Source organism: Euprymna scolopes, chromosome 40, assembly GCF_053919585.1.
Source record: "Euprymna scolopes isolate OS-2025 chromosome 40, ASM5391958v1, whole genome shotgun sequence".
Classification (NCBI taxonomy): domain Eukaryota; kingdom Metazoa; phylum Mollusca; class Cephalopoda; order Sepiida; family Sepiolidae; genus Euprymna; species Euprymna scolopes.
This window is the reverse complement of record NC_136521.1, coordinates 68,146,614-68,167,145: the sequence shown is the minus strand read 5'-3', so window position 1 is coordinate 68,167,145 and position 20,532 is coordinate 68,146,614. Positions and strand designations below refer to the sequence as shown.

Here is a 20,532-nt window from a genome sequence, read left to right as displayed (position 1 = left end):
GAGAGAGAGAGAGAGAGAGAGAGAGAGAGAGAGAGAGAGAGAGAGATGTTGTAAGAGACTTAGCGAGATTGTTCATTTTATTATACTTATATATTAAATGTTCATTCTTTTCTTGTGTAGAAGGAGAAGCTCTTTGAGTGAGGAGACATAGTGTTCAGACAGTTCGGACATGATGATGTTGAGACGTGTATGTAAAGACATATAGCACAAATATATAATACAATTGGACTTTACCTTTCTGTAAGAATCACAAGACCAGACGAGCTTTACAAAAAACACTTGATGTCACTGACTGTCTAACTCTCAAGTTTTTCTTTATCCCTCGAACTTTCTATTTTCCGTGACGTCATACACATGTTAAAACATGTGCATTCTTTCACGTGTCCTGGACATACGTGTCCAAAACTTTTCCTATTTCTCAGTAACCTATTTTCAATATGTTAAAAACATTATCTTATAAGCTGCATTCTTTCAATTTAAAATTTCATAACAAACTTGATAGTTAACATTCTTTCCTTGAAATATTTATCTATATTCTAAACAAATGTTTGTTTTACATTTTTAAATTATCACACGTAATCTATTTCTAAAGTAGATTACGAGGTTCGAATTTCGCCTATGCTCTTTCATTTTCATTTTAAACTAAATTCTCCATTTTTATACTTACATGAAAAGGGGACAGCCCTTATCATGTAACATCCCTCCCTTCCATATTTCACAAAAAAATAAAAATGTATGCATTTTGAAATTTAGTACATTTTTTATTTTTACATCTACACAACCACACGGCTAGAAATATCAGGCTAAATAACAAACGAAAAAAAAATCTCTTTCAGTCAGCCCTTCACTGGCGACTTCACAATTATTTATTTTTTTATAAGATCAGAACCTTTCTGATCTTCGTGGCATTTACTTTTTGGGTGTAGGGTCTTTACCTATGATTCACAACAGCTATTTTCCAGCTACCCATATGCCGCAGACTAGAGGTTTTTACCTTTCTCGAAATGGACGACTTCCTTTGTCCCAAAAGTGTTCTGATCAATTCTTTCCGCATGGTTAGTCTTATCAAGTATGGCTTTGTTTTTTTTTTGTTTTTTTATTCAATAACTATCTTATACGGGACATACCAAAGCTCATATACTTAAATCTTTGTGGTTGGCTTCAGAAGTTTAAGATATACTTTTTTTTTCTCTCATACGGATTCACTCGGATTTCCTTGCTTGGATTCTTGAAACTTCGACGAGGATTTAGAAATATCACCCCTAACTAACTAACACCTTTTCTGCGCCCAACACCTTAATAGCGCTCTAAATACTATCTAATAGCCCGAGTTTTTTGTGATTTTTCTTTTCTCTCACCAGCTTCTAAGATCCAGCAGTTATATCCCACATTCATGCGTCTCTAAAAACAAATACAAGGTTATATCTTTCTTACGTAATCTACGGCATATTTTTGCCTGTCTCTTACTTCATTATGCTATATGTGATTGCCTCGGGACTACCTCTCATCGGTTTACTGGTCCCCTTAAGAATTTTCGTATTCTTTCCAACGCCTGTTTATTAATTAAGCTAAGACTTACCACTTTGTTTGAAGTCGCCACGTGCAACCAGCTTATTTTAAGCACTTAATTAACCAGGTTCTCAAATTTTTCGTATAGGGGCACATCTTGTGCTTATCAATCCCTACCAAGTCACTTTTCTTGGAGAAAAATTTTTTAGGATCTCTAAAAAAAACAACAAAACCAAATGCTAAAACAAAACATCTTTCTTACGGCTTATCACATCTAAAAACTCGCCAAATACCCGTTTACGTAATTTTAATTCTTGTCCCCCTTCTAAAATTCTAACTGAATCTGTAAGCCAACCATACGTCTTAACTAGTTTTATTTTCTACTAGACTGTTTAAATCTAATGTATATTTACGGATAACTTTGAATTCTTGCTGTGAAAATCATTTACATACATTTAGATACAGTTAAGACAATTTACAATATTTGTTCAACATCATAAAAATATTTTCAAAAAAAAATACCTTACTACATTTAAACATTTTGCAACAGTTATAACTTTTTTTCAACAACAAAAAAAATCATCTGTAACAAACAACAATTCAACAGTCTGTCCAAAACAATTGTACCTTTTTTTTTTCAAAAACAAAACAAATGAAACACACAAAAAACCGAAAAGTTCAACTATGAACACAAAAATGCATTTCTAAACAGTTTACACGCTGTTTCAGAGACTACATGCGACCTTTGAAAAATTCCTATTTTGATTGACGGATTAAATTCAACAATTCGTCTAAACGATTTCATATTGACACAAATTTCTAATTGAAACTCCATACAAATTTCAAAACAATACTGGGTGACCCCAATCTCTGCCGTTGCGTGTATGTGTGTGTGTGTGTGTGTTTTTAAAACAAACCAATTCATTTATCAATGAATTATGCATGGTGACTTGTTTACTATATTTCCATTCATTACTACGGATTTCTTTTACGGCATATCGGCCTTTTCTTCTTTTTCTTTTTAATATTTCTTGTATCTTTTGCTCTCTGTGTGCGTGTGTGTTCAATTTTTTTTTGTTCTTTTTTTTCGCATTTCTGTGATCGTGTAATTTTTTTTTCGTGATATTATTTATTTATTTATTTTTTTAATTATCTTGGACCCTTTTAAAAGTTGTGTTTTTAATTTTTTTTCCGTGGTAACCGAGGTTCTTGTTTTTTTTAAACCCACCCTTGTTGAGTGGTCTGGTCATTTACGGCACAAAAATGTGTATATGTTGCATAAGGGGTTTTCATTTGAAAGAGAGAGTCTTAGGAAGAGTCTTATTACAGTGAGAGATGTTGTAAAACTCAGAGAGAGAGAGAGAGAGAGAGAGAGAGAGAGAGAGAGAGATGTTGTAAGAGACTTAGCGAGATTGTTCATTTTATTATACTTATATATTAAATGTTCATTCTTTTCTTGTGTAGAAGGAGAAGCTCTTTGAGTGAGGAGACATAGTGTTCAGACAGTTCGGACATGATGATGTTGAGACGTGTATGTAAAGACATATAACACAAATATATAATACAATTGGACTTTACCTTTCTGTAAGAATCACAAGACAAGACGAGCTTTACAAAAAACACTCGATGGTTTATTTCGTCACGACCGGCCGTTCCATCACCAAGAATTCAAAGTCTCACATTTTTCCTTGAAGTGACGTCTCGCTTCCTAGACCTGACTCCCCCGAGTTTCTTCACTGACTGTCTAACTCTCAAGTTTTTCTCTATCCCTCGAACTTTCTATTTTCCGTGACGTCATACACATGTTAAAACATGTGCATTCTTTCACGTGTCCTGGACATACGTGTCCAAAACTTTTCCTATTTCTCAGTAACCTATTTTCAATATGTTAAAAACATTATCTTATAAGCTGCATTCTTTCAATTTAAAATTTCATAACAAACTTGATAGTTCACATTCTTTCCTTGAAATATTTATCTATATTCTAAACAAATGTTTGTTTTACATTTTTAAATTCTCACACGTAATCTATTTCTAAACCAAGATTACGAGGTTCGAATTTCGCCTATGCTCTTTCATTTTCATTTTAAACTAAATTCTCCATTTTTATACTTACATGAAAAGGGGACAGCCCTTATCATGTAACAGCATGGCCCAACGTTGCTTAACTTCGTTGATCTAAGATTCCCAAATCATTTCGTGTGTGTGTATGTATGTGTATGTGTTTTAAACAATAAAATAAATTTGTAAATATAAAATTTTATAAAAAGTCTCGAGGGTCAAGAAAGAAACAAGACAACCGTTTTTTCTGTTTATTTTATTATTGTTATTTAATAAAATACTCGATGACTTAAACATTTTTTTTAGCTCATTTGATGAGTGCAATCTCTACACAAACAAAAAAGACTCTTCCGATGCTTTGAACGCCTCCTAACAATTCTTTCCTTCTCCTTAATGTTCCCATAAAACCAGGCTTTTATTCAATACAATTGCGGTTAAGACCTGCATGGACGATATTGATTTCCGCAGAGGCTTGGATCGTAATTGTCTTTTAAGTTGGCGTTATGTTTGGCGTAAAGCCAAATTTTATGGACGTCAAGAAGGAATCTGATAAGTGGTCAAATGGGCAAGCAGAATAATCAATGTCCGGCCGAGATAGCCAATCTTATCTCGCACAGGCTCCACCACTCTGTACTAATGCCTTAACCAACCAATCACAATCTTGCAAGGAGAAAAAACCGCATAATCGTACTGACCCATCGGTTCCCGTCAGATTACCGAAGTTAAGCAACGTTCATCCTGGTCATTACTAAAATGGGTGACCAATGTATGTAGAGAACGTTGACACCTCCCAACAAGAGTTGCAAAAACTTAACGGCAGGTCCCTTCTTCCCCAACAGTACTGACGTGCAGAAGTTCAAATGTAACGTGAACCGACATCTTGCTGCCCAAATCCCTACATAGTATCCCAGTAGTTGTTGTCCCTGATAGTAGCCCCCTACACCAAAGTGGCAATTTGCCTTGTTTGGGGTGAAAATGTAATAAAAAATAAAATAAAAAATCTCCCGTAATAGGGATATGCATGCAACTGCAGCTTTTGAATTTCATATTCCCATGAAACTTCCTCCTTTGGAGGAAGCCAGTGAAATCCGAATAGGGTTAGTGCCGACAAGGAAAAAAGACCCAGATCTACTCATAATCATTACATCACATTCCCCTGAGCCAAATTTTACCTTAAAATTTATCTTTATTATCCTCCCTTTTGAAGGTCTGGTACTAAATGTATTCACTTTTGACCCAATTCCTTGCATTGGTGACATTTGGCACAATGGTATTTTTGACCTTGAGTCCGGCAGTAACTCCATTGGAAAATGCTGACTTATCGGGACAAGAATTTCAAACACGTCATTTAGGATTTTTCATTTAAGTCTCTTCGGTAATTTCCGTGACTTCTGCAGTGTTCCCGGATCTCAACTGATTCCAATATCTTTTGTGTTTCTTTTTATATCAAATATGACGAGTCCAATTCTTTTGGCTACTATTCCTTTTTTTCAAAAATATTCTTCCAGCCTTAAAGTTAAAAAACAACTTTGCCCCTGACAGATTTTAGTCATCTGTTTTTTCTTTCTTCACCGGAATAGACAACGCCCTATCAAACACAGGGCATATTTTTCTTGCGAACATTAACTCAGCTGTCTATAAACGTGACATCGTATTTGGGTTTGGCATGATTCTGTAAACTGCCAAAAATTTGTGTCTTCTCCGCAGCTCATTTGAATGCGCCCATAAAATTTTCCTGTCTTTCCATTTGATCTTGAATGGTAAACTGGCGTTTCCAATGCTGTTGATTTGCAATATTCTTTAAATTAATTTTCCGTGAATTTGGTTCCATTATGCTGAGAAGTTTTCGGGATTTCTGAATGATATCTTCGAGCACAAGCAGACGTTCTCTAATCAAATTGCATAACAGATTCGACAGTTCATTATCGTTTTTTAGCGCCACTGTTACTGTTTCTTCGATTGGTTCCATATACTTAAATGTCAACCTTGATAACCCATCGGCCTGAAGGCATATATTGTATTTTAAGATTATAATTCAATAGAATTAAGTCTCGATGTTGTAGTCGTAACATTTTTCGAACCAAATATTCTTATCATCGGTTTGTGGCTTTTAAATTCTCTTCTTTTATATACAGCATGATCATGTTTCCCATCAGATCACCGAAGTTAAGCAACGATGAACCTGGTCAGTACTAGATGGGCGACCATTTGAGATTTTCAGGTGCTGTATGCACTCTCTACTTATCTCGACATTGTTTCCAGTCGTTCTGGACTTCTCCCTGCCACTGAACTCGAGCAGTGCCGATTCAGGAGAGGTGTGGTTGGTGATTGCGCAACCTTTGCAACATAATTACATACGCAGCTGCCCCTACAGGGGGTCTCCTTTGCCTTTCGCGACTGAACGGAGGCATCGAAATGTTCTTCTGTATAAAAACGTATACATTTTTACAACAAAAATGATTGCTAAACTCTTTCGATTTGACTGTAATTTCGTTATCGAGGCTTTGTAGATACATCCCCGAATTTATTAAGCACACAGTCTTTCGTAGCTATCTACTGTTACAGGGGTTTTCTTCTTCTGATCGAAATGAGCTACCGATAGGTCTGCAAACAAACAACTTATTATTTTTAAACATTTTTCTGACCGTATCAACTTTGTGTCCTTTCTTACCAACACACACACACACACACACACACACACACACACACACACACACACACACACACACACACACACACACACACACACACACACACATATATATATGTATAAGAGGTGAAAGAATAAATTTGTCGCCGTAAAGAGAACAACACGACAAATTTTAAAATTTCTTAAAAAAAACAAAAAAAAAACAATTCGGGTAACTTGATTATGTAGCTGCCCTCAGCGTTAATTACCGCCTCGATACGGATCCGGACCCGCGAACATGCCTTTTCAACAAGCGCCGGTGGGAGCTCTGCGAATACTCGGCGGATGGCAGTAATCAGACTGAGTTTGGCACTGAGGGAGGTCATGTTGGTGATGTTCTCGACGTATGACCAAATAAAGTAATCCATCGGGTTCAGGGCGGGGGCAGTGAGAGAAAGATACAAAATCGTAGCACTTCTGAAGCCAAGCCTGATCTTTTTGGATTTATGGGCCTGTGTCGAGTCCTGCTGCCACACCCAGGATCTGTCAGCGGCCACCTGATTACACCAGGGATCACCACAGTCTTCGACACATCCAGGTACACTTTGGTGTTGACTTTCAAGCCGACTTCGAAGATGTGAGGTGGCATGATGTGGCCTGCACTTGAAACCACACCCAAAACCGAAACATGGTCGAAAACTTCGTTGAGCTGTGCCCTCAAGCGTTAAACGGTATAGATTTCCATTTTGAGGGTGCTGGCAATGGTCCTATTGTCATAACTTAGATTGGTAGAGAGAATGAGTTGTACAGCGGTGAATCTCTGATCTCGCTCATTAAACATTGTGTCACTTTCAGACATGACAGAAGGCTCATGAGATTTGTACACAACTGGCCAACTAGTAGATAGTCTGCAACAAAATAAGAAAATCAGATTTCATCGAAAGGAAATGGAATCATGTCATCTTTTCTAGGGCGACAATTTATTGTTCCATCTTATACATATCTTGCATATATATATATATATATATATATATATATATATATATATATATATATATATATATATATATCTTATACATATCTTGTATATATATATATATATGTATATATATAATATGTATATATGTATGTATAATGTATGTATGTATATATATATGTATATATATATGTATATATATATAATATGTATATATATATATATGTATATATATATGTATAATGTATGTATGTATATATATGTATATATATGTATATATATATATATGTATATATATATGTATATATATATGTATATATATATATAATGTTATGTTACATTACTCTAAATAAAATGACTGTACACTAAAAAAAATCAAGAGAGTTCATGTAAGATTGTTCAATAAAAAATAGAATTGGACTGCATATTTACAAAACATTTTATTAAGCCTTACCTAAATTTTACGTTTTCAGTTGAAGCCATCAAATGTCTAACTTCTTAAATCTGTGACCAAAACATGTTTCACAAATGTGTAGCCAAATAATCTATATATATAAAAGCGAAAATGTGTGTGTGTGTTTGTGTGTATGTGTTTGTGTGTTTGTATGTTTGTGTGTCTCGCAAAAACTTTCGACAGAGGCGACGGATTTTCACGAGTTCAGTATCATTTTGAAGCTCGACATCTTGTACGACAAATATCGAAAAATTGGTCCAAAACATTAATTCCTTCACCCTAAACTAGCCATTTTTGTACAGGGTGGGGTAGCCAAAAAAAAAAACAAAAAACGCCCTCTCATGACAAGATGGCTCTACGCATGCGCATATGACGTCGGAACATGTATTAGTTGAAATATTAAAAAAACCCGACCCAATTTCGTCAACGTCCTCTTACTTCAGTTCCTTGAAGCGCGGCGTCATTATCTAAAGTTTGTGAGTTGGAATCGTGGTGTGAGATGTCTTTTTTTTTTTTTTCGATTTTTAAACGTTTAATATTGAAACAGGGGTTTTTAAGCTATTTTTCACGTTTTATGTTTTTTTTGTTTTTGTTTTTCAGATTTTTTAAAGAAGTTTTAACGTTCGTTTTTCCGATTTTAAGAAATTTTAACATCGTTCGTTTGCCTTACGTTAGTTTTTTTTCTTTCGATTTTTTTAAGTTTTAACATTTTTTTTAAATATTTAAACAGGGTGATTATTTTGCTTATTATTTTGTTTTGATTCACCCCCCCCCCCGAGCACACACACCTCTAAACACCCGGGCAACACCGGGTACCCCCGCTAGTATTTATATAAATATAAATAAACATATTTGATATATATATATATATATATATATATATATATATAAATAAATAAATATATACACACACACACATATATATATATATATGCATATATATATAATTGATATATAGTTTGCTTGAAGCATTGTGTGGGATAGGTATGTAGTATAGATTTAGCGACTTGTGTGACCTAAATACACCAGGTCATTCTACTGAACAAGCAAGGACGTAAATAAATTAAACAAATAGATGAATAATACATAGCAGCAGAAAAAATAAAGACAACGAAATAGACATAGAATATACAAAATAAAAAAAAAGCTTAAGCACAAGCAACAAGTTATAAACTAATATATATATATATATATACAAAAAATTATAAAAAAAGGAATAACAAATATGTTAATTACCTAAAACACGCCATACATATAAACCCCCTCCTTATATTTGCTCCGAGGTTCCACACAGCCATTCAATTCATTTCCCGTTCCATCACCTAGCATGTTTTGACTCGATCTGTCACGTCCACCATTTGAAAACGGGAATTTTTTCCTGAAAAATAATGGATTATGTCACAGACATGACAAGTAAGACATTTGTATTTAATACAACTGAATAAATATATTTATATATAAACATACATGTATGTACTTAATGATTTGTAAATTTCGTCTTCTCTCACCAACACCGACTATATCTCATTCATCGCATTGTGATAGCCTTCTAAATCTCTACTACTACTACTACTACTACTACTACTACTACTACTACTACTACTACTACTACTACTACTACTACTACACACACACACACACACACATATATATATATAATTCTAGGTTAATATTTTCCAGAAGTAAAGCAACCACTGTGGTTTTAACGAGGTTCATACATGAGTGCTCAATACCAAAGTAGAGCCAGATATACCTTTTATTTGTTTTACATAAGCAAACATTAATTAATTAATGCATATGTAAACCACATAACAAGTATATTTATATGTTGCCGGGGGAGGGTTTTAATTTACACCGAATATTCTATCTCCAAATCTTGTTACCATTTTCCTGTAAGTGGACAACTTGTTCGATTTATGTCTGCACAAAACACATTTATTTCATCTATGAAAATCAAACAGTCAACTGGAAGTAACTTTCGTGGTTAAAATAAATAATACTTACTTTCATTTTAAACGCTCCTGATGTCGACTTAGGCAAATAATTAAAAAGAAATTAAATTCGAAATAAATTAAATGAATGACTTTCACATAATATTTATAAACATAACAATTCAAACAATTCTGTTACTAAAATGCATTAATGACATATGGAGCTAATTATTAAAACAGATTTTTGTTTATGTAATATGCAAATTAGGTAACTTCTTTAACGTATCTTTTCTTTGAATAAATAGTATATATAGAAATGATGATAGACTAAAAAAGTATGAAAATTAAGTCACAGTTCATAGTTCCAATGAAGGCAAACAAACCGGAAGCCGAAGACCCGAGTTTTGCCTCCATTTTGCCTCATCAGTCGAACACATCAAAACTCGGGATTCGAAAACCGAATTTCTTACATGCGAGTCGAGTACTCTGCCTCTTGTGCAACCGCGCCACACGCAACAAAGTCCATAGACTAACACAGATAAAGTAAATCGAAGCGAAATCCGACTATGGAATGAACCTACTTAATCTCAAATAAGGGGTGTGGTCATCCAACCACTAAGAATCGAAGGCGATGTCTAAAAAGTAGGATTTTAACACTCGCTAGGACGTCATCTAACAAGCTAATTATTACGAATCCCGAGTTCAGATGTGTTCAGCTGATGAGCCTAAATGAGGGCGAAACTCGAGTCTTAGACTTCCGGTTTGATTACTTTCATGACTCTTGCGAGCTACAGCGTGGCTTTACAGTGAAAATAATTATATCATCTTACACACACACACACACACACACACACGCACATATATATATATATATATATATATATTAGTGATGAGATGATTCCAATATTTTTTCCGATTCCGGTACAATTACCGATTCCGATTTTGATTCTTTATAAATCTCTAAATATAGAGTTGTAATTTTATTTCCGATTGCCATAAAAAAAGAAGTTAAATATGCGTATATTTTCTCAAACGTAAGAATGCCCTTGTGGGAAGAGGAATCTATCGATTTAAGCTTTTCTGGTTGCTATTGATTTTAATCAATAAATATATTATTCAATTATTATGACCAACAATGAAAGCAAACAAACAAACAAACAAAGATAATTAAAGGAAAATAGACACAAAATCTTCCGATTCCGCTACCCCAAAAGTTCCGATATTTTCAATTCTCGATTCCAAGTAATCGTCCCAACACTAATATATGGCAACATGTTCTGTTTATGGCTAATCTGATAATCAATTTTCATCGATTGATTTACATTTTTTTTTTTCGATATCGAATTTTCTTTTTTCGATATCGAATATTTTTTCTTTGAAAATTACACAATTATATTAATTTAATGTTAGTTTATATTAATTTAATGTTAGTTTATATTAATTTAATGTTAGTTTATATTAATTTAATGTTAGTTTAAAAGAAAATCTAATTAGATTTGATCGATGCCTTATTTATTTTTTTTTTTTTCGTCGTTCTATATGACACGCATTCTAAACATATTTCTAAAACCGGATATTGTTGCAGATCAACTTTGTAACACAGATACAGAAAAACAAAATGGCCACATAATTACAATAAGTTAAAAAATGTCGCAAATTGTATTTACGCTATGATACATGTTTTCTTTTATTGCATGTTTTTAGGGTAATTCCTTATGTTATCTGCATAATATTCTGTCTCTTCCTCCCTTAGTTAGTCCGTACGTTACACTTTATAACCCCCCCCCCAAAAAAAGCAAATAAAATTTTTGAAGGCTAGCTGCTTAAAAAAGGTCAAATTCGAGAGACCACCATTTAATATGGCTTCGTTATATTCATACGTTTTGGTTTCGGTTTCGATTATAACTTTATAATACACAAGAATCGATAGAAAATTTGCCTCTTTCATAACATATACGAAATCTGCATAAATTAAAATATCATATTTAAGCGTATTTAACGATCGGGCTACGCCGGGCGTTCGTGCTGGCTTAGATAAATACTTTTGCAGTATTAGCAAAAGAGCTACAAAAATATAAGGACATCTCTATTTATGCTCAACATCCTCAGAATGCCAATATCAGTATATAACATATGAAAGAGTCCGCTGTGAAATTTCTACAGGTCCCGCTAGTATTATATGATCAATTTTGCAATGGTGTGAAAAAAGGAGCTCGTAATAATTTTCACATATAGTGCTTCTTCGCCGAATATAGAGTCAGAGAAATATTGCATTATAAAGGGAACATTCGAAGAAAACAGAGAAAAAACACATTGTCTGTCAAAGGTGCTAAACTGAAGGAGTAAACTAAACATCGATTTTTGATGTGTGATTTTATTATTTGTATTGAACTTTGTAGCACAATATTACTTTCTAAATATTTATCAATTTATATTTATATATATAAATCTTTAAAAAAAAATACGTTGCAAGGATGCGATATAGGTAAAATAGTTCGCTTGTTTTCTTTTCCTTATAAGGGAAATGTTTTCGATAATGTTTTATTGTTAAAGTGTTTTTTATTCAATAAGTCTGAAGAGAGGCTGTTCTTGTGAAAATTTTCAAACGACATAATGTTTGAATTCGTCCAAATGGTCTTGAAACAATTTTAACTTACAATGAAATACACCTTTTCTCTTGGTTTTTGTTAAAACAGTATATGAATGCTCAATTATGAAATATGATAATTTTGTAGCTTACAGTTTAAGTCATCTCTTTTTGGCGTAAAATGTATTGGTATATAAACGATTACTGAATTATACAAACCCAGTAAAATTCGGAATACTACACATAAGACTATATATATATATATATATATATATATATATATATATATATATATCAATCATATATTTTTACTATCATTATTTTAATGTCTACAGACACTAGTGTTTCAATTTCACAGGAATAATCAGTGCAAGTAGTTACACTACAACCAGTCAGTATATATATATATATATATATATATATATATATATATATATATATATGTGTGTGTGTGTGTGTGTGTGTGTGTGTGTGTGTGTGTGATTTAAAAAAAAAATTCGATTTTCCGTATAATCTGTTTTGTATCAAAATCAAAAATATTAATAAAACTTCCATAGTTGATCTTGTCACGAGCGCTTTCGATTCGTCCACGAATCATCATCAGGTGTTGAATAAAAGTCCAAAAGAGCGAAAATGAGAATTAAAAATAAAAACTAAAATATACAGTAAATGGCGTTAGGTAATAAGTTAAAATATATAGAGTCGATGAGACGTCAATAAAAAATATAGGTCGGTTAAAAATTCGAGTACTAAAATCAGCAAGTTCTTGGACACCGTTAACATAGTCTGTCTAATACGAACTACGCAAGACATTTTAGAACGTTGCTTCTTTTCTCAAATGCAATATCATTTATAGTCGGTTGAAAAGTTCTAATATATGACGCTTCAAGAACTTTTAATTTTTTAATATTATTTTCATGTATAATTTTAATATTGTCAACGTGGATCTTTCTAAGATTGGATGGGACAGTTATGTTCTTTTATCAAATGTTTATATATAGAACTAGTATTTTTTAGATGCATGGTTATTCGCCAGGACAACATTGTTGTTGTATGCCCAATATATGTATTATTTTCGGAGTTATATTCTCCCATAGAGCATTTGAATTCATACACTACATTGGTTTTTGATTTTTATACAAAAAAGATTATACGGAAAATCGAAATTATTATGGATATTGTCGCAAACATAACAAGTAAGACATTTGTATTTAATACAACTGAATAAATATATGTATATATATGTAGACATATATGTATGTACTTATTGCTTTGTAAATCGCCACTTTTCTTCGTCTTCTTCCAACAACAACGACTATATCTCATTCCTCGCATTCTGATAGCCTTCTAATTCTCTACTACATACCTATCCCACACAATGCTTCAAGCAAACTACACATCAATATATATATATATATATATATATATATATATATATATATATATATATATATATATATACATATGAGTGATGTGTGTATATATATATATAAATATATATATATATATATATATATATATATATATGAGTGATGGGACGATTACAAAATTTTTCCTGATTCTGTACTAAATTCCCGATTACGATTACCGATTCCGATACAATTACCGATTTCGATTCTTTGCAAATCTATAAATATTTACCTTTCAAGTTGTTATTTTTCCCGATTACCGTGAAAACACATGTTTGATGTGCAGATATTTTCTTAAGAACAAAAACACATTTGTTGGAGAGGATGATCTATAGATTTTAGTAAAAATCAATAAATATTTATTATTTTATTATAACTACCAGCAGTGATCGATTTTGTTTTAAATAAAAATCAATAAATATTTATTATTTTATTATAACTACCAGCAGTGATCGATTTTGTTTTAAATAAAAATCAATAAATATTTATTATTTTATTATAACTACCAGCAGTGATCGATTTTGTTTTAAATAAAAATCAATAAATATTTATTATTTTATTATAACTACCAGCAGTGATCGATTTTGTTTTAAATAAAAATCAATAAATATTTATTATTTTATTATAACTACCAGCAGTGAACGATTTTGTTTTAAATAAAAATCAATAAATATTTATTATTTTATTATAACTACCAGCAGTGAACGATTTTGTTTTAAATAAAAATCAATAAATATTTATTATTTTATTATAACGACCAGCAGTGATCGATTTTGTTTTAAATAAAAATCAATAAATATTTATTATTTTATTATAACTACCAGCAGTGAACGATTTTGTTTTAAATAAAAATCAATAAATATTTATTATTTTATTATAACTACCAGCAGTGAACGATTTTGTTTTAAATAAAAATCAATAAATATTTATTATTTTATTATAACGACCAGCAGTGATCGATTTTGTTTTAAATAAAAATCAATAAATATTTATTATTTTATTATAACTACCAGCAGTGAACGATTTTGTTTTAAATAAAAATCAATAAATATTTATTATTTTATTATAACTACCAGCAGTGAACGATTTTGTTTTAAATAAAAATCAATAAATATTTATTATTTTATTATAACTACCAGCAGTGAACGATTTTGTTTTAAATAAAAATCAATAAATATTTATTATTTTATTATAACTACCAGCAGTGAACGATTTTGTTTTAAATAAAAATCAATAAATATTTATTATTTTATTATAACTACCAGCAGTGAACGATTTTGTTTTAAATAAAAATCAATAAATATTTATTATTTTATTATAACTACCAGCAGTGAACGATTTTGTTTTAAATAAAAATCAATAAATATTTATTATTTTATTATAACTACCAGCAGTGATCGATTTTGTTTTAAATAAAAATCAATAAATATTTATTATTTTATTATAACTACCAGCAGTGAACGATTTTGTTTTAAATAAAGTCAAATATAAACGAGAATTAAAGAAATCTTTTTTTTTTTTTGCTTCAGAAAATAGACAAGCACTTTTCCGATTCCGATACCAATTCCGATACCGATACCCCCAAAAGTTCTGATTTTTTCCGATTCCCGATTCCGATTAATATATATATATATATATATATAATTTTCATTTGTTTTACATAAGCATGGATATGTCGCTACACATTTATGAGCATGTTTCGATCAGCCGGTTACAAGTAACTAGAGACCTCTTCAGGAGATACTGCTTGTACAGAAGTAAAGACCCTACACAGAGACACATAAATGCTTATGAAAAACAAATAAAATTATATCTTTGTCTTACTGTATAAGGCAAATAATACTCTTTTCGCAGTTTTAGCAAAAGGGTTTAATGACAGAAACAAAACTAAAACTAAAATACTCCCGGAAAACGCCAAGAAAGACAGAGCTAGTATGTTACGAAGCTTTGAAGTCATGAAAAGTGTGCTTATAACCGGAATCGCAACTATTAATCTCGAACCGGGTTACATTTTTTGCTGTCTGACTTTATTGATCTCTTCTAAATTCGGCATTTTTTGGAACGAACCAGAAATTCAGCTGAAAAATCTGAAACAAGGTTAAAATCTCGCTTAAGAGAGAAAAGAGTGTTTCCGGCTCGGTTATGGTCGTTGGCGAGGTTTCTAGTGAGGTCTACATCATTCCACCTCACATCTTCGGAGTTGACTTGAAAGTCAACACCAAAGTGTATCTGGATGTGCTGAAGAGTGTGGTGATCCCCTTGTGTAATCAGGTGGCCGCTGGCAAACCCTAGATATGGCAGAAGGGAAAGGCATGCTCGCAGTGCCGGACACGTATCCAGGCGGTAATTGAGGCTGAAAGCAGCTACATTGAATAGATATCAGCTCTACTACATAATCAAGTTACTTGAATTGATTTTTTCAATAAAAGTTTTAAAATAAAACTTTTTCGCAATTTTAGCAACGGGGTTTAATGACAGTGTGGTTAGAAGCAAGAAAGAGAAGTCTTACAGTGGGTGCTCAGCGAGTGAGTACAGGCGAAGAAAAGGAAGAACAAACATGGCGGCCAGCATTTTTATTTCGTCCGTTCTCGCATAATCTCGTGTGTGCGTGAAGATGGAACGTATAAAACGATGTTCATTTCTCGGTGCTGGGAGATGATTCCCGGCCAGCCAAGAGAGAAGAGACAGAGGACTGTAGCGATAATCTTTCTTGAACATTCCCTTTGTGTATTTGAGGTGAACCCCCCCCCCATTTTACGTCAGACAGAAACAGAACTAAAATCTAAAATAATCCCGGAAAACGCCAAGAAAGTTACTAAGTTGCGAATTCACGATAAATGTAGTACAGCCGAAAGGGCAACTACTAACCTCAGACTGGGTTACATTTTTCCCCACTCTTTATCTGTGCCAAAATCAAAACGTAGATTCCATGAACAAAGCTTCTTTCTTAGAACTGCACGCCTGTGGAACTCTCTTCCGTTTGCCTGTTTCCCACCTGACTTCAACTTGGATGTCTTCAAGTCCAACATAAACAAATTCCTGATAAACCGCCCCCTTAAGTAAGACACTTTATCAGATCTCCATTACTAACGATTACTACGATATCCCATTGATTACTGTACACGCAATAACCCTTATCCCCGAGTGGCCTCCGGGCCTTGATAAGTGGTGATTTCCATGTAAAAAAATAAATAAATAAATAAAATAAAGCTGTAGTGTTGTTTTCTTATAGGGCGGGAAATTTATGGTTTTACCCTGTATTTAATACTCTTTTCACAAGTTTAGGAAATCTAAAATACTCTCGGGAAATGCCAAGAGAGGCAAAGCTGGTATGTTACTAAGCTGCGAATTCATGAAAAGTGTACGTATAGCCGAAAGCGCAACTATTAATCTCGAACAGGGTTACATTTTTTTCTGTCTAACTTCATTAGTCTCTTCGCAGTTCGGCATTTCTTGGAACGAACCAGGAATTCAGCTGAAAAAAGGTGAAACAAAGTTTAAAATCTGGCTTCACAAAGAAAAGAATGTTTTGAATAGAATGCTGATATATTCGTAGTATTTCGATGGAAATAAATCCCACCATTTTCCAGCTCCATAAATTCTCCTTTCCTCTAATAACCGTTGCATATCTCATTCGAATAGCATTTCCTATGTACTTCCATACTCTCCTATAAATATGTCACCCACTTATATATTTCTTCTGAATGGCAGTCTTTTGTCGATGTCTACCGAATTCTTTAATTTGTGTGTGTTTGCATTTATTTCACATCTTCCTGTATGCGCTGGTTTATTTTTATTGTATCGTCTAGTAGATAAACAATACACATATATAAAATATACAATAAACTTATTGCGTTAGGTACAATAATAGAAGTCCGTGTCCGGTAGCAAAAACCGTAGCTTTAACCTTTTACCGCCAAAATTATTTTCATGCAATAAATAACTTTTTTAATCATGAATCCCCCCCCAGGTGACGGACGTTAACGTTCAACCGACACACAAACATAAACTAACCCATCATTCACTTGTTGAACCATGTATAGATCTGTAGTTTGAAGACCAGTTGGGTTGACAAGCCATAAGAGTAAGAAGTATTGTTTTGTGTTTTTGTTGACGACGTGACAACGTCTGCCCCCTCCTCGGAAAATTAGTTTTAAACCTTTTGTAGCATCGTTGAGTGGAAAAAAATAAAAATCCTGTTAGGTACAATAATAAAAGTCCGTGTCGGGTAGCAAAAACCGCAGCTTAAACTGATTTCAACCAATGTCGATATATTTCATATAAATGAACCGTAGTCACGTGTTTGAGCTACATCACAATATCTGCCCCATCCCCAGAAAGTTTTATGTCCCCCGTTTGTAAATCTATATATCTATAAAAGTGAAAGTGTCTGTCTGTCTGCCTGTCTGTGTACATTTCCCTACGCAATAACTCTGTCAATTTTCAGTCTACAGGCACGAAATTTAATATACAAGGTACTGAGATACGGGGAAATCTTTTTATTCCATTTCTGGCCAGAATTTTAGCTGTTAATAAGTCGAATTTCAACGATTTGACCTTTGAGAACTCTACCAAACTTCGCCGCCAATTTTGGGCCTAAACACTTGAAATTTTAGATATAGGTTCCTTGGACACGGATCTAACTTAATAACTTGATTTCAGCCAATTATATTAAATGTTAAGGGGTCATAATAGGGGTAAAAGTTTTTAAAAAATTGACCTCTGCGGTCTCTACCAAATTACTCAGACAATTTCTGGTCTAAACATTTGAAATTTTACATAAAGGGTATTCAGAGCTAAGGCAAGCTTTTTAATCGGTTTGTGTCTAAAATTTGAGCTACTAATATATAAATCTATGTATGTATGCTTGCATGTCTACCTAAAACTTTCGACAGAGGCAACGGATTTTCACAAGATCAGTATTGTTTTAAACTCGACCCTTCAGACGAGAAATACCGAAAAATTGGCTAAAAACATTAATTTCTTCACCCTCAACTGGCCACTTTTCTACAGGGAGGCTCGCTTTTTTCGTCGATATTTTCGAAAGTCATCCTCTCCTTTTGATTGACTAGCCTTAATTTAAACTCACGTCACTTCCGGTTTGACGGTGGTCGTAACAGCAAAGACGTCACGTTTTTCCCCCCGTTCTTTTCCTCCTTCGCGGTACGGGTTCGAGCCTGCCTTTCTACTACCGCTTTTTTTTTTTTTTTTTTTGCTCAGCACACACCTCCAAACACCCGGGCAACGCCGAGCACTTATGCTAGTAGTTCATAAAAATGTATTTATTTCATATAAATAGTTACTAAACGTTTTGTATGGTGGAAAACAATACACAGATATAAAATAAAAGTCCGTGTTGGGTAGCAACAACTTGTAAATGAGTTGATAAATAAACTGATGAGATTTTGCATTCCAACTCGTAGCTTCAACTGGCCTCAACCAGTTTCGTTCTCCTTAAAAATTTGTGAACTGTAGTTACGTGTTCGAGCCACGTCACAACAACTTCGATTTATCCAAATTTAAATACGACTGACAAGTTATCCATATTCGAACTCTGGAATAAATAAATTTTAATATTTTCTAAGCCTTTTGTATCATTGAGTGGAAAACCATAGGCATAAAATACAGAATAATGATTTTTCCTTAGGTACAATAGTAGCAGTCCGTGTCGGGTAGCAATAACTGGTAAGTGAGTTAACAACGTGTTCGTATTCCAACTCGAAGATTCAATTGACAATTAGGTCACAGTTTTCCTGTCCTTAAATATGCGAGAACCGCAAGGAATGACCAGAACCATGTCCGTGACAGGGCGTGGTCTATCGCTGGTTATACTTCCCATCCAGGTTGAGTTTGTGTTTACAGCACTTGGTATTTTCAACAAGTCATCTGTCTATGAACCAACCAGAGGAATGACTCATCAAGAATTTGTTTACTTGGACTTGAAGACGATATTGTAGTCAGTTGGAAAGCAGGAAAATGGAACAGAGTTCCACAGGCGTACAGTTCTAAGAAAAAAAGCTTTGTTCATGGAGTCTACGTTTAGGTTTAGGCACAGATAAAGAGTGGGGTAAATTATTGATAGTGGTTTCAGCTAGACGAGGGTTCTTTGTGAAAGTCAAGCTAGGGGGTGGGGTCATAAATTGGAACTCAGACGGAGCACTAGTCTGGTTTTTTGGTAATCAACTCGTAGTAAACGCTGAATCCAGTAATTTTGGAAAAAGGATTTTACGCTTTGTATTCTTTATATTTTCAAATATTTAGTCATTGTGTTTAGTTCGGCTGGTTTGTTTTACGTCATATCAACATTTTTCGCGTTCAATCATTTTGGTAAGAGTTTCATGTTTCAAATAGTTATCCACTTTTTATAGAAATATTGTTGTTTTTGTTGTTGGCTTTACATAACATGATTGAGTTTTGTGAGGGAAAAGAAGAAAACAATAACATCTATGTTCGGAAGAAAGTAATATCTCGAGAGAGCCTGGTCTAGTAGCGATAACGCGGACCGTTAACGAAGATAATTAACAGTCACGGATAATCGATTATTCACCAATTTTCTTGAAGATCGATCGTGTGGTTTTTGAAATATTAAGATTAATTGAAAAAATAAATAAATAAAAAACAAAAACAAAACAAAAAAAGAAAAAAAAATTAACAAATAAAAACAAAACAAAAAAAAGACAAAAACAAGAGGCTGACAAAAAAAAAAAACAAACAAACAAAAAAAAAAAAAACACGCAAGAACGCGCAAGAAACCGGAAGGGAATGAGGTTAATTAATTCGAAATCTAATAGCTTCTATATTTTTAATAGAACAAATTGAAAAAAAAAAAAAAAAAAAAAAAGAAATGCGAAAGCAGGTAAAAAAATGGACGGATACTTTATTTTGTTTTGCCATGGAAAGAAGATCATCTCAACTTTCTGCATGGTAAGCATAACAAAAAGGCGGGAAGATCGTTTTTTTTGTTTGTTTGTTTAAA

The 20,532-nt window shown here is 33.0% G+C and overlaps 1 protein-coding gene across 2 annotated transcripts in view; it reads left to right on the top strand.

The window, feature by feature from the left end:
• LOC145265602 (receptor-type guanylate cyclase Gyc76C-like) overlaps nt 1–20,532 on the top strand; it is a 644,892-nt gene that overhangs the window by 189,119 nt on the left and 435,241 nt on the right. The window contains exon 1 of one of the 2 annotated variants that reach the window (XM_080121614.1): nt 20,311–20,480. The exons of the other annotated variant lie outside the window; for it this stretch is intronic. Within the exon in view, the coding sequence (XP_079977740.1) occupies nt 20,421–20,480 (60 nt within the window). The 5' untranslated portion in view covers nt 20,311–20,420. Of the gene's footprint in view, nt 1–20,310; nt 20,481–20,532 lie in introns of those variants that run through there. 2 annotated transcript variants of the gene reach the window in all.